Source organism: Sinocyclocheilus rhinocerous, unplaced genomic scaffold, assembly GCF_001515625.1.
Source record: "Sinocyclocheilus rhinocerous isolate Xijiao unplaced genomic scaffold, SAMN03320098_v1.1 scaffold101, whole genome shotgun sequence".
Classification (NCBI taxonomy): domain Eukaryota; kingdom Metazoa; phylum Chordata; class Actinopteri; order Cypriniformes; family Cyprinidae; genus Sinocyclocheilus; species Sinocyclocheilus rhinocerous.
The window spans coordinates 365,665-378,000 of NW_015626036.1; the positions used below are offsets into that span (position 1 = coordinate 365,665).

The 12,336-nt window shown below is 38.0% G+C and overlaps 2 protein-coding genes across 2 annotated transcripts in view; both read left to right on the forward strand.

Annotated features, from left to right (window-relative positions):
• Positions 1-418, forward strand: part of LOC107709216 (protein FAM173B-like) — a 2,759-nt gene extending 2,341 nt beyond the window's left edge. The window contains exon 5 of the mRNA XM_016513656.1: positions 230-418. Within this exon, the coding sequence (XP_016369142.1) occupies positions 230-418 (189 nt within the window). The remainder of the gene's footprint in view (positions 1-229) is intronic.
• Positions 419-5,231: 4,813 nt separating this feature from the next.
• Positions 5,232-10,228, forward strand: LOC107709193 (serine/threonine-protein kinase PLK2-like). The gene is made up of 14 exons (XM_016513623.1): positions 5,232-5,476; positions 5,767-5,874; positions 5,960-6,076; positions 6,166-6,295; positions 6,502-6,685; positions 6,773-6,971; positions 7,068-7,215; positions 7,300-7,394; positions 7,476-7,611; positions 7,705-7,785; positions 7,869-8,028; positions 8,117-8,246; positions 9,039-9,149; positions 9,249-10,228. Exons 1-14 carry the CDS (start codon positions 5,267-5,269, stop codon positions 9,438-9,440), a joined length of 2,001 nt encoding a protein of 666 aa, XP_016369109.1. The 5' UTR covers positions 5,232-5,266; the 3' UTR covers positions 9,441-10,228.
• Positions 10,229-12,336: the final 2,108 nt, after the last annotated feature.

A 12,336-nucleotide genomic window follows, 5' to 3' on the forward strand; every position in this document is an offset into this window, starting at 1 on the left:
CAGTACACACACACACACACACACACACACACACACACACGTATACTCCATTTAACATTTTCTTTCAGTTAGTGTTTATTTCGAGTAAGGAATATATTTTTTAATGCTTTTAGTTTAAGTTCACTATAATAAACCTAAGTGTTAGCAAAACATCTTATAACATGACTTTTTGTAAAGCATTTGAGGGTTGACGATTTTTAATGATGATTTTTATGTGTTAACGTGGCAGATGGGGGTTCTGGAAGAGAAGTTGTTAAAGAAACTTCCTGAGGATGCCAGAGTCATTGTGTGCCGTTTCCCTTTTCCTCACTGGCCCCACAGCTGCACTGCTGGATCTGGATTAAACCAGGTCTGGGCTTATGATGTCCACACTGCTAGAGAACCGTCCAGAACATCTTCTCACCAATCATACGTCTGAACCAGCCGTCTGGTCTCCAGTGAGCCGTCCATTCTCAATGGTGACAAACAAGCCACATGCAGCTCAGAAATCTAGATATTTTGCTCTTTATAAAAGCCTTATATAACAGATGATTAATGGTTCTGCGTGACTGTCAAATCTATGAATTTCCAAATACTATTCCAAAGCAAGCTGATGTATTTGATGTGTGATGTTAAATAAATTGTTGCACTGTTTTCAGTCATTTCTTGCCTTGTATTGGACATACACTGTACATTGGAATCAAAAAGTCTGAGTTCACTTATGAAAATGCTTCTATTTTACATTTTCTACTATTTGATTAAAAAGTTAAACTAAAAAACGGACATACATATTTCAGAGTTTCCTAGCATTTCCAGCATGATTTAAGCAAGGTTATTATTATTTTATTCAAATAAAATCTTGTCGCTTCAAATAAAACAAACATTAACAAAAATGATTGTAATAACAAAAATATATAAAAAATATTTTGATACATTAAATTAATAATTTAAAAAAATAAAATGAACAAAAACTCTAGACATTGAAAAAAAATACAGATAATAAAAATGACAAAAACAAACAAAAATTAACAAAGGTCAAATTAAAATGAAAGCATAATAGAATAGTATCTCACAGATACTAAAATAACACTGGAATTGCGATGATTCAAAAAGCATCTTGAATTTCACATTTTTCTGTCAGTACAAAGAGCTACATGATCAATGCCACTCATTAACTCACATTTGATTTGTGTTCGAAACAGATACATTACTGAATCTGAAATAGTCCTTTATTTTGACATTAAAAATCCTGAAACTTTATTTCAAGGTTCAAATGAAACACAATCCAAGATTTTCAACATGGTCTCAAGATCTTTTTTTTTTTTTTTTTGCACTCAACTGTATGTCTGTCATATTAAAATTCAGTAGGAGCATGAATGAAACGCTCTCAAAATGTTATCTTGGTTATTAGGGATATAATACATAAACATCTAATCATCATGGATCATTTGTCTCATAATTGTCTCATAAGAAGTTGCCTTGCATGTCTTGTATACCCAGAATAGATCTGTCACGTTTACATACTTATTACACTGCCTGCTATTTTACCCTCAATTAAAACTGATGCTGTTGGCTGGAAAATAAAGCTTGTGTTTTATGCGATCTCCTAACAAGCTCCTCACTCTTCCATACACTTTACACCCTGCTATAGAAGAACCTTCCAGGCTGCAGTTTGACATCACTGATGAATAATTCATTAGACATGTGGTCAGCTAGACATGAAAAGCAATAGGGGAAAAAAAGTGAAAATGGGATCTGCTTTTAATTTTACACTGTTATGTGTTTTAATAAGCCCGCACTGTGAATCTGCATTGTTTGCATGCAATCAATATAAATGTTTACCTACGACACACTCCGAGGAAGGCTGGATGGCCGAAATGCATCAGTGTGCAGAGTTCTAGTCATTTTTAATGTTTCTAGAGTGAGCCATGTTTGAATAAAGGCTTTTTAACATTTTGGAACTGGAAAAAGTGCCTTGGACCCGTAGTTTCTATAGATATAATTTTGAACCCTACCACCTTCTGGGACTATTAAACGGAGGTCCTTTCAGCAAGTAGCGCTCCATGATGTTTTCTTTGAGTTATAAATGTTTACCTGTTGAATTGAACTATAAATAACTGAATTCTGCATGTAAACACTCTATATTTTAGGACTTGAAAACCAGCCTTCTCAGAACCACAGAACAGCATCAACACACTTCAGCTGATCCAAACAAAAGTAAACATTTTCCCACTCTTCCTCAAGACCACTTCAAAAAAAACAAAACAATGCATTGTATAAAATGTGTTACCTTAATTTGCAGAACACTGAAAGCTGATGGCCGTTTCGATGAATAAAGGATCCTTGAGGGCAGTTTTCTGGACGTGAATGTTTAACACTGTAGTCAAATCATAGGCCTACTGTTAGATGCTGAGCGCATCTTGCAAAAGGAAAAGGTGTTATAAAGGAAAAAAAAACACATATGGCATTAGCCATGACATTATGTAAATATATAGGGAAAATGGTAAAAACACAAGCATATTTATTTGATTTCTAAAATTTAGACTCTAAATATAATATTATGATCTATGAAGGTTAAATGCTTCTCAGATATCTAAATCAATAATGAAATCTGCTGGCTGTGTGTAACAGGAGTGTCAGTATGAGTCATACATGCGCCACACAACCAAATCCATTCAAACTAGTGTAAATCCACCACATGGTGGCGCTGGAGAACTTTACTGTAATATAGTCTCTAAAACATGCCCATGCATGTCCTAGTCAAACTTATAGATACAAAATATTGTAACAAACTACATGGACAGATTGAATAAAGTAATATTAAGTGAATAAAATGCGTTAAAAATCTGAAACATTTACAAAACACATTGTAAGATACAGAGGGTTTTAAGTATAGATAAATAACAATAATAATAATAACAATAACAACAACAATAATAAAATAATTGAAAAATCTGAAATAATATTCAATTAAAATTAATTTTGTTTCTTGTAGTTTCTTTTCTATGTTAAAGTTATACATTTCATTTCAATTTAATATAATAAAAGTTATTACAACTGTGCTTTACAGATATGTCTAATCTCAGGAATAAAATATTCCATATGTCAAAGCGCAAGCCATAACACTGATTTCGCGCTTCCAGTCGCTGTTCAGAGACGCGAGTCTAGTTCCAGCGCCGCGTGACGCGCCAGAGAAAATAAAAATAACTGGGCGGAGCAGCGCGCGTGCTGTGTATAAGAGCGAGGCTCTGTGGTGATTCCACCCAGTCTGGACTCGAGCATGGACATACTCAGGACTATAACACACCATCATCAACATCATCAGCCTGTGAATAACGGCAAGATGTGTGAACACACACACCACAGACCCACCGAGCGCAGACGAGGGAAATCAGAGGATAATAATGCTCACGCCACGCAGGAAATGTCACGCATCATCACGGATTCAGCCACTGGGAAATGTTACTGTAGAGGAAAAGTTTTGGGCAAGGTAAATATTTTACATTTGACTTATGAAAAAGTAATACCATAGTATTTTTGGAGCACCATTTACATACCATACTACAGTAATATGATAATACCATGCTACATATTAAAGCCTATAGTACTTTGAAAGTGTTTATTTTGAGTTTTGTTTCTTTTCAATAAACCAAATCAATAACAATAGTTATGCATCAATTTGCATAAGAGGTTACCAGTTGAATATATTATATTTATATGTAATGCTCTAGTTTGTCATTGTCTTACAATGCATGCTCTCTCTCTCTCTCTCTGTTGCAGGGTGGTTTTGCCAAATGCTATGAATTTACAGATCTGAGCACAGGCAAAATGTATGCAGCCAAAATCATTCCACACACGCGTGTTTCCAAACCTCACCAAAGGGAAAAGGTAACTTGCTTTCCTGTTGTCACGTATTTGCTCCTGACTGCATTGCTTGAATTGTTTATTAAGCTTGCAACCGTTTGATTGACAGATCGACAGAGAAATTGAATTGCACAGAGCCCTGCATCACAAACACATCGTTCACTTCTACCACCATTTCGAGGACAAAGATAATATCTACATTCTACTTGAATACTGCAGCAGACGGGTGAGTGCTATTGACGTCCTTCTTCGATTGATGAAACGGATCTTGTAGGAAATATTGTTGCTCATGTACAGTTTTTTTTTGTTCTTCAGTCACTAGCACATATTCTCAAGGCCCGAAAGGTGCTTACAGAATCAGAGGTTCGGTACTACCTAAGACAGATCGTCTCGGGGTTGAAGTATCTCCACGAGCAAGAAATAAAATGTGTTACCTTCATTTGCAGAACACTGAAAGCTGATGGCCGTTTCGATGAATAAAGGATCCTTGAGGGCAGTTTTCTGGTCGTGAATGTTTAACACTGTAGTCAAATCATAGGCCTACTGTTAGATGCTGAGCGCATCTTGCAAAAGGAAAAGGTGTTATAAAGGAAAAAAAAACACATATGCATTAGCCATGACATTATGTAAATATATAGGGAAAATGGTAAAAACACAAGCATATTTATTTGATTTCTAAAATTTAGACTCTAAATATAATATTATGATCTATGAAGGTTAAATGCTTCTCAGATATCTAAATCAATAATGAAATCTGCTGGCTGTGTGTAACAGGAGTGTCAGTATGAGTCATACATGCGCCACACAACCAAATCCATTCAAACTAGTGTAAATCCACCACATGGTGGCGCTGGAGAACTTTACTGTAATATAGTCTCTAAAACATGCCCATGCATGTCCTAGTCAAACTTATAGATACAAAATATTGTAACAAACTACATGGACAGATTGAATAAAGTAATATTAAGTGAATAAAATGCGTTAAAAATCTGAAACATTTACAAAACACATTGTAAGATACAGAGGGTTTTAAGTATAGATAAATAACAATAATAATAATAACAATAACAACAACAATAATAAAATAATTGAAAAATCTGAAATAATATTCAATTAAAATTAATTTTGTTTCTTGTAGTTTCTTTTCTATGTTAAAGTTATACATTTCATTTCAATTTAATATAATAAAAGTTATTACAACTGTGCTTTACAGATATGTCTAATCTCAGGAATAAAATATTCCATATGTCAAAGCGCAAGCCATAACACTGATTTCGCGCTTCCAGTCGCTGTTCAGAGCCGCGAGTCTAGTTCCAGCGCCGCGTGACGCGCCAGTGAAAATAAAAATAACTGGGCGGAGCGGCGCGCGTGCTGTGTATAAGAGCGAGGCTCTGTGGTGATTCCACCCAGTCTGGACTCGAGCATGGACATACTCAGGACTATAACACACCATCATCAACATCATCAGCCTGTGAATAACGGCAAGATGTGTGAACACACACACCACAGACCCACCGAGCGCAGACGAGGGAAATCAGAGGATAATAATGCTCACGCCACGCAGGAAATGTCACGCATCATCACGGATTCAGCCACTGGGAAATGTTACTGTAGAGGAAAAGTTTTGGGCAAGGTAAATATTTTACATTTGACTTATGAAAAAGTAATACCATAGTATTTTTGGAGCACCATTTACATACCATACTACAGTAATATGATAATACCATGCTACATATTAAAGCCTATAGTACTTTGAAAGTGTTTATTTTGAGTTTTGTTTCTTTTCAATAAACCAAATCAATAACAATAGTTATGCATCAATTTGCATAAGAGGTTACCAGTTGAATATATTATATTTATATGTAATGCTCTAGTTTGTCATTGTCTTACAATGCATGCTCTCTCTCTCTCTCTCTGTTGCAGGGTGGTTTTGCCAAATGCTATGAATTTACAGATCTGAGCACAGGCAAAATGTATGCAGCCAAAATCATTCCACACACTCGCGTTTCCAAACCTCACCAAAGGGAAAAGGTAACTTGCTTTCCTGTTGTCACGTATTTGCTCCTGACTGCATTGCTTGAATTGTTTATTAAGCTTGCAACCGTTTGATTGACAGATCGACAGAGAAATTGAATTGCACAGAGCCCTGCATCACAAACACATCGTTCACTTCTACCACCATTTCGAGGACAAAGATAATATCTACATTCTACTTGAATACTGCAGCAGACGGGTGAGTGCTATTGACGTCCTTCTTCGATTGATGAAACGGATCTTGTAGGAAATATTGTTGCTCATGTACAGTTTTTTTTTGTTCTTCAGTCACTAGCACATATTCTCAAGGCCCGAAAGGTGCTTACAGAACCAGAGGTTCGGTACTACCTAAGACAGATCGTCTCTGGGTTGAAGTATCTCCACGAGCAAGAAATCCTCCACAGAGACCTTAAACTAGGTAAGCAACTAGCACATACATTCAAACCCCAATAATACGGCCTTCCTGTAGTTCAAACATGGCGGCAGCAATGCCAAAGTCATGGGTTTGATTCCCAGAGAATGCATGAACTGACTGAATGCAATGCAAATCACTTTGGGAAAAAAAACATCTGCCAAATGCATAGATGTAAATGTAATAAACCCCAATTCTGTTGCTCTTCACAGGTAACTTTTTCATCAATGAGTCTATGGAGCTCAAGGTTGGAGACTTTGGTTTGGCTGCAAAGCTCGAGCCGGTCGAGAACCGTAGAAGAACAATATGTGGAACACCAAATTACTTGTCGCCTGAAGTCCTCAACAAGCAAGGGCATGGATGTGAATCTGATGTGTGGGCACTCGGCTGTGTGATGTAAGTATATCGGCCAACGTTTCTCTTGGATTTCACATAAATGTCATGGAAATGCTTATTTATAATGGACAATTTGCATCCCAACAGGTATACCATGCTTTTGGGAAGACCTCCATTTGAGACTACTAACCTTAAAGAAACTTACCGGTGCATTCGGGAAGCGCGATACTCCATGCCGTCGTCTTTGTCGCCCCAAGCCAAGCATCTCATCAGCAGTATGCTGGCCAAAAACCCAATGGATAGGCCACAACTCGATGACATCCTACGCCACGACTTTGTCTGCCAGGTGTGTGTCTCTTTGTGGAAACGAAACTATCTTGACAGTTCCCACACAATTATATATTCAGTGGCTTTGAGCTTGTCTTTTTTCCTCTTATATCAGGGTTTCACACCAGACAGACTGTCTGCTAACTGCTGCCATGCGGCCCCAGACCTTCACCACACCAGCCCTGCCAAGAGCTTCTTCAAGAAAGCCGCAGCCGCCCTGTTCGGTGGAAAGAAGGACAAAGCCAAGTACTTGGAGACTCAAAGTAAGCACTTACTAGTTTAACCTACACCATTTCTGGATTACCCAAATTGCATAATCAGACTAATAAACGTCTTGCTTCTGGCAGATAAACCAACCAAGGAGGAGGAAGACATAAACAGACTATGCCTTGACCTCCGGAAAACGTCAATCAACCCTCAACCCTGTAGACAAACTCTTGAGGTGAGCTCCTACATCCTTCGTCAGAGTTGAGCAGATAGTTTAAGATTGTAACCTAACCCCACATTCCATAATTTCCCACAGGACAGTAAACCCCCCGTCCCAGCTGCTGGAAAACCAGCTGTCCCGGCGAAGGACACCAGCAGCAAACAACACATTAAAGACAGCATTCGAATGATAGTGCGAGGAACCCTCGGGAGCTGCAGTAGCAGCAGCGAATGTATGTTGTACGTTTGTTTGTTTTCAAATTAAGGATGTTAATGGATGTTTTAATGCGATATCTAATGGGTTTTGGCGCTTTTTGTGTCTTCAGGTCTTGAGGACAGCACAATGGGAAGCGTCGCGGACACCGTGGCCCGAGTACTGCGAGGCTGTCTGGAGAACATGCCAGAAGGTGCGTATCAGACGATCTGAACGCCATCGGTTTCTCAAATGCAAAGTCTCTTTTAATAATCCATTTTAATCTCTCATTCACAGCTAATAACATTTCGAAAGAGAGCATGAACAGCAGCTTCCAGTGGGTGACTAAGTGGGTGGACTATTCCAACAAGTACGGCTTTGGCTACCAGTTGTCAGATCACACAGTTGGCGTTCTCTTCAACAACGGCACTCACATGAGCCTGCTGTCAGACAAAAAGTATGTTGAAGATCCCAGATGTCCAGATCCCTTTTTAGCTTAAAAATCATTGATTACACGAAGACTAACGTGTCTTTTTGACCTTCAGGACGGTGCATTACTATGCAGAGCTGGGACAATGTTCAGTCTTCTCCACTACCGAAGCCCCAGAGCAGTTTGTCGGCCAGGTCACCATCTTAAAATACTTCTCCCACTACATGGAGGAGAATTTGATGGATGTAAGTGTCCTCGCTTGGTTGAAATGTGATTGCTATCAAATCAAGTCACCATTGTTTATATACTGCAGCACTTTATACAGTACAGATTAAAAGCAGTTTCACAATAACAAACAAGAAAAAGAATAGAGAACTTTTTCAAATGTGAGAAATTCTCAGCTCTGAAAAAGGCAGTGGTGTCCTTATATTACTATAGAAATAGTGTCGTTATTTAGCTATTTAACTAGTCAGTTCAATGTTTATTCAGTTCAATTCGAAAACAATGTCAGTGTTGCAAAATTCATCAATTATGAAACAAAGTAATTTCAAGCAGCTCTACAGTACGGATCCCCGCACATGACATGCAAGAAAAAATAAATAAATTGTGCGCACAATTTACTAATTCGTTCCCTCGATGTACTAAAACGTGCACACGATTACTATTTCGTTCCCTCGATTTGCCAATTCGTTCCCTCGATTTGCTAAATCGTGCGCACAATTTACTAATTCGTTCTCTCGATTTATAAATCGTGTGCACAACTTAGCAAATCGAGGGAACGAATTAGTAAATCGTGCGCACAATTTATAAATCGAGGGAACGAAATAGTAAATCGTGCGCACGATTTAGCCTACTATTTTTTTCCTGCATGCCATGTGCAGGGCTCCTTACTACAGAAATCAGTAGTGTCATTATTCAGCTCAAGTTTTGTTCAGTAGTGTCAGTGCAGATAATATTACTGAATATTGAGTATCTTTAAACCCCAACTAAGCAATTTGCATCAGATTTTCTGATTACTACTTGCTATTCCTCAACAGGGAGGTGATTTACCCAATGTCACAGATGCAGGCAAACCCAGATTGTATCTTCTTCAGTGGCTCAAGTCTGATCGAGCACTCATGATGCTCTTCAACGATGGCACTTTCCAGGTAAAACTTCACGTTTGTACTTCTAGAATGCGAAAGCATCTACATACTGAAATGCTGACGTGAAGCTACTTGATTGCTAAACGCACGCTATTCCCGCAGGTCAACTTCTACCACGATCACACCAAGATCATCCTGTGCAATCAGAGCGAGGAATACCTCCTGACATACATCAACGAGGACCGCGTGTCCACCACGCTGCGGCTCAGCACCCTGCTCGTGTCCGTCTGCTCGGCAGACCTGCGCAGCCGCATGGACTATGCACTTAACATGCTCTTGCAGAGGTGCAACTGAAGCGACAGACTGGAATACTTTGAAAGGACAAGAATGTGGACTACTTACGGCTGGACGGGAGTGTCGAAAATGGGAGGAGATGTCATGGATCATGAGTTTTGCAAATGGACTGAACCGAGCTGGGCTGGAACCAGAGGCCACGATGAAATCGTGACAAACAGATCTTTTTTAATGCAGAAATCTTGCTTTGTTGAAGCCAAACAGAGGTGTTCATGTTGAGGCAAGGAGGTTTCAGCAAGGCGGGGTGGTTGGATGTAGCTCTCTTGAGAGCAGATTTCGTTTAACTGTGAAAACATTCCTGCTTAAGGACACGGGCTGTGTCGTGAAACGATCCGATGCTGTAGTTCTACACGTTCGGTTTCTTCCCATCCCTGTGTTGCGAGAAGAACCGGCTGCATTTCACTGTGTGGACACGACCTGCAATGCCATGGACATAACTTATTATCAGAAAGAACACAGTATTTATTTATTTAATAAAGACGACCTTAGTGTGAACACACGTTATTTAATTGTTCGTTACAATAATCGTGAATGGCGCTTTGTCCTTTTACTGTACGTCAATCTCCCAGGCCATCATGGGAGCTGCGACAAACTCATTATGCAAGGCCAGTGGCAAAACCACAATCGCCGTTTGTCTTGTCTTGATGTTTGTATGAAGATTAAAGATGAATAATATCGTGGAGGTGTTGTATTTTGTTTCTTCTTTGAAGCGCAGTTACCCCCATTGTCCCTGCATCTGAGTGCCAAAGCAGTCGATTACGTAAATCTCCAGGGGCTTGATGAAACGACTTCAAAAACACATATTATGCTTACAAAGGGGAAGAAAAACAAGAAAAGAAAGTGTTGTTTCACCACCTACTGTAATCTCCCTACGCTGCGCTGTCAAGCCCTCACATGCACTATATTAAAACGAGTAAAAAACAGATTTTGTACTGTGTTTTTAATGCACTGCTTAAAACTACTTAATTGCATTTCATTTTTTGCATTTAGAACAGACCTGTGACCCATTTTTGTTTCACAAACAAAAGAAATAATCAAGCTTTACACCTTCACTGACAAACAACACATTGTAGGTCTTTTCATCATGCACTAATTAACTCATTTGTTATAACTGGTCATAATTTAAAGATAAACGGAGTGCACAAAAGATAAATGAAAAGCTCATGAAAGGTTTACGATGAATCAAACCAAAAGCATCTGAACACAGATGGCTCCCAATGCTTCTTTTATAGATTATGAACTGCACAAAATCCATTCCTTAGAGAAAAAAAACATGGAAAACCATGTTTAGGACACAACCATGACTTTACTATTGCAATTTAAAAGGACAGCTCAGCCAAACGTGAAAATCCTACTATTTCCTTACGACTTCAATTTTGGTGTCTCAAAATAACATGAACAATCACATAAGCTCAAAATCTCATGATCAATAACACAAAAAGATAAAAGAGATTTGTACAATGACAGTTATTTGTGTGAATGTAGCTTCTTGCGGCTTATAATTTAATGTCACTAAAATTTAGACCTTTCTAAATCACGTTTCACAACACAAAATCAAAATAAAAAAATATCACACTTTAGTTTTGGGGACCAATTTTCACTATTAACTACGTCTTTTGCCTCAATAAGGTAGTTATTAAGTTTAGGTATGGGATTGGATTAAGGGATCTTAAATATGGTCATGCTGAATAAGGCATTAATATGTGCTATAATAAAAACTAATAAACAGCCAATATGCTAGTAATATGCATGGTAATAAGTAACTAGTTAATAGTGAGAATTAGTCCCAAAAAACAAAACCTGTTTTAGAACCATTAAGATTTTTTGCATTATTTTCCTACAGTTTTTGCCATGTTTTCGCCCCATATCTCATTATTGTCCAGCACTAAAGACGTTAGGTCAGTTGCCATTCATTTTCATTGAATCTTTCCATATGACAAAAGTGAATGAATGGTGACTGAAGCTGTCATCCTGAGAAACCGCTTTTGTTTCCATGTGCGCCATGGGTTAGGAACAACATGAGGGTGGTACATAATGTATTCATTTTTGGATGAACAATCCCAAAACTATATATCGTTGTATATAAACATGGTAACCAGTATGGTATATATCAAACATATATCTGAAGCCATCACCAGCTAGTTGTTTTTAAAGGGTCATGAAACCCCAGACTACTCTTTCTGAGATTTTAGCAGAGCAGTCATTCTTGAGAAGTGGGACAAAGCAGGGTGCAAAATTGAAAAAATAAAACCTTGTACTCAGACAAATGAAACTACATTTATGTATCTTATATGTACTAAGCTACTGAGCTATGCTTTGATACAACCTCCCAACTTTTCTCATTTTTAACAAAATGTGCTTTTTTACCTTGGACTGTGTAATATAATTTCAACTTTATCTTTAACACACATTCTATTATTAACCCCTTAAAATATTTTTATTTTTATTAATCCCTTAAAATATTTTTATTTTTAAACCTAATAGCAGTTACCCTTGCTGGACCTGTTTTGTCCCATGTCTCAAGAATGACTGAGAGGTGGTTGTGTTGCACATCATAGAAGACAATGTTAGCATCCGATAATTTTAACTGTTGGAGAAAACTGGTTAATTTTAAGCTTTTTTGCGCTATTTTCATCTTCCGGGTTTAAAATCTACATTGAGTTGACGTCACAATTTGTGACGTGGCAATGGACTAATAGTACATCGATGACGCATCGGTGTCTATTAAATTATTCATGAGACTGCGTGTTCTTATCCTATGAGAAGCCGCTTCGCTTAATTATTCACAACAGCATGTGTTGATTTGCTATAACAGACGTTTCAGAGTCTGTGAGATGACATCGCGCACAATAACTGAGAGAAACGTTCATGGATCGAAGAAGAGTGTTTGTTTTTG

Bases quoted from the DNA above. Each gene is read 5' to 3' on its own strand.
- LOC107709193 (XM_016513623.1), top strand. From the start codon at position 5,267: ATGGACATACTCAGGACTATAACACACCATCATCAACATCATCAGCCT. The intron at 7,216-7,299 runs GTAAGCACTTAC...TGCTTCTGGCAG, and splicing joins CAAGTACTTGGAGACTCAAA to ATAAACCAACCAAGGAGGAG. The intron at 7,786-7,868 runs GTGCGTATCAGA...TCTCATTCACAG, and splicing joins TCTGGAGAACATGCCAGAAG to CTAATAACATTTCGAAAGAG.